The sequence below is a fragment of the Marmota marmota genome, unplaced genomic scaffold (assembly GCF_001458135.2).
Source record: "Marmota marmota marmota unplaced genomic scaffold, marMar, whole genome shotgun sequence".
NCBI lineage: Eukaryota > Metazoa > Chordata > Mammalia > Rodentia > Sciuridae > Marmota > Marmota marmota.
In genome coordinates, this window is record NW_026000057.1 from 39,175,040 (window position 1) to 39,176,495 (window position 1,456).

A 1,456-nucleotide genomic window follows, 5' to 3' on the forward strand; every position below is an offset into this window, starting at 1 on the left:
AAAAAAAAACTAAAAAAAAAAAAAAAAAAAAATACAAAATAGGGCTAGGGATGTGGCTCAATGGTTGAGTGCCCCTGAGTTCAATCCCTGATACCCAAAGACAAAAAAAAAAATTCTCAAGTGTCATATTTTAGTATTTCCTATAGTTTGTGGTCATTAGTTCCCACACTGTGTTGATAGTATTATTAACTCATTCACATTCTTCCTTTTCTTTTCAGGGTGCCATACATGTTAATGACAGGGTGGTACCTCAGCCACCTCTTCAAAAATTGTCTGCAGAGAAGCTTACAAGAGAAGGTGCTTTCCTTATGGACTGTGGCTCTGTAAGCATCTTTTACTTACAAAACTTCTCACTGTTTCTACTGGTAAAGGGGGAAACTTTTACCAGGGTCTAGTTCTGTTATCACAGAGCAAGCAGTGAAAGGGAGATCGGGAGATATGATATAATAAATTGTTGACTGAGACAAGAAGTCAATTTACTTTAGACCTTTCGAGTTGGACATTATATTATTATCATAGATTAATAAGTTTTATTATCATGGAATTATGTGTACTTGGTAAAGAAGAGTAGAGAGATGAATTCTTGTTTTCAAGGACTTTACTATAAGAATCATAAAATTCAAAGGAACTCAAGAATTTATCTAGTTCAGCTTAACATCCATTATCAGAAATCCTGTTAATGATTAAAAGTCCAGCAGAGGAGCTGGGGTTGTGGCCCAGTGGTAGAGAACTCGTCTCGCACATGTGTGACCCCGAGTTCAGTCCTCATCACCACATAAAAATAAAAAGTGAAATAAAGGCATTGTATCCAACTACAATTAAAAAATAAATATTTAAAAAAAAAAAAAAAAGCAGTTTCTGCCAGCCGTGCAAGCACTGTACTCAGTGCTGAATTCTGGGTTCGAGATGGGGGAAGGAAGCGGACCATTTCGGTTCTCCACACCGGTCAGACCACAGAGGAGGCCAGTGGCCACCATCTTGGAGAGCTGACGTCACCATCTTGGAGAGCTGACGTCACCATCCCTGTTTTCGACTGACCGCAGCTCATTCAGCTATAGAACAGGTAATTTCAGGCTGCCATTCGCCTGCGGCTTGCAGACAGATTACTCAGGCTCAGTGCCTGAGTGCTTCTTGGAGCCTGCTCTTAACAGAGCATACACCGAGCACGGAGCAGCCGAGTTCCGGCTCCCGGAACTGCTCTGGCCCAGGGCTAAGGAGCCCGCGGAAACTGCTTCTTGGAGCCTGCTCTTATCAGAGCATACACCGAGCACGGAGCGGACGAGTTCCGGCTCCCGGAACTGCTCTGGCCCAGGGCTAAGGAACCCACGGAAACTGCTTCTCGGTCCGGGTCCTGCTGAGGGCTGGTCAGGACTCACCCGTTGCTTTGGTTACCCGGCAAAGGGAACGAAATGCTGCCATTCGCATAGGATACCAACATGGCAGAGATCTGATGTCA

At 44.0% G+C, this 1,456-nt stretch overlaps 1 protein-coding gene across 1 annotated transcript in view; it reads left to right on the plus strand.

Annotated features, from left to right (window-relative positions):
- The window catches only part of Sec24b (SEC24 homolog B, COPII coat complex component), a gene marked incomplete at its 5' end in the record, with an annotated part of 54,920 nt that extends 54,086 nt beyond the window's left edge, over positions 1–834 (plus strand). The window contains one exon of the mRNA XM_015484393.2: positions 219–834. Within this exon, the coding sequence (XP_015339879.2) occupies positions 219–395 (177 nt within the window). The remainder of the gene's footprint in view (positions 1–218) is intronic.
- Positions 835–1,456: the final 622 nt, after the last annotated feature.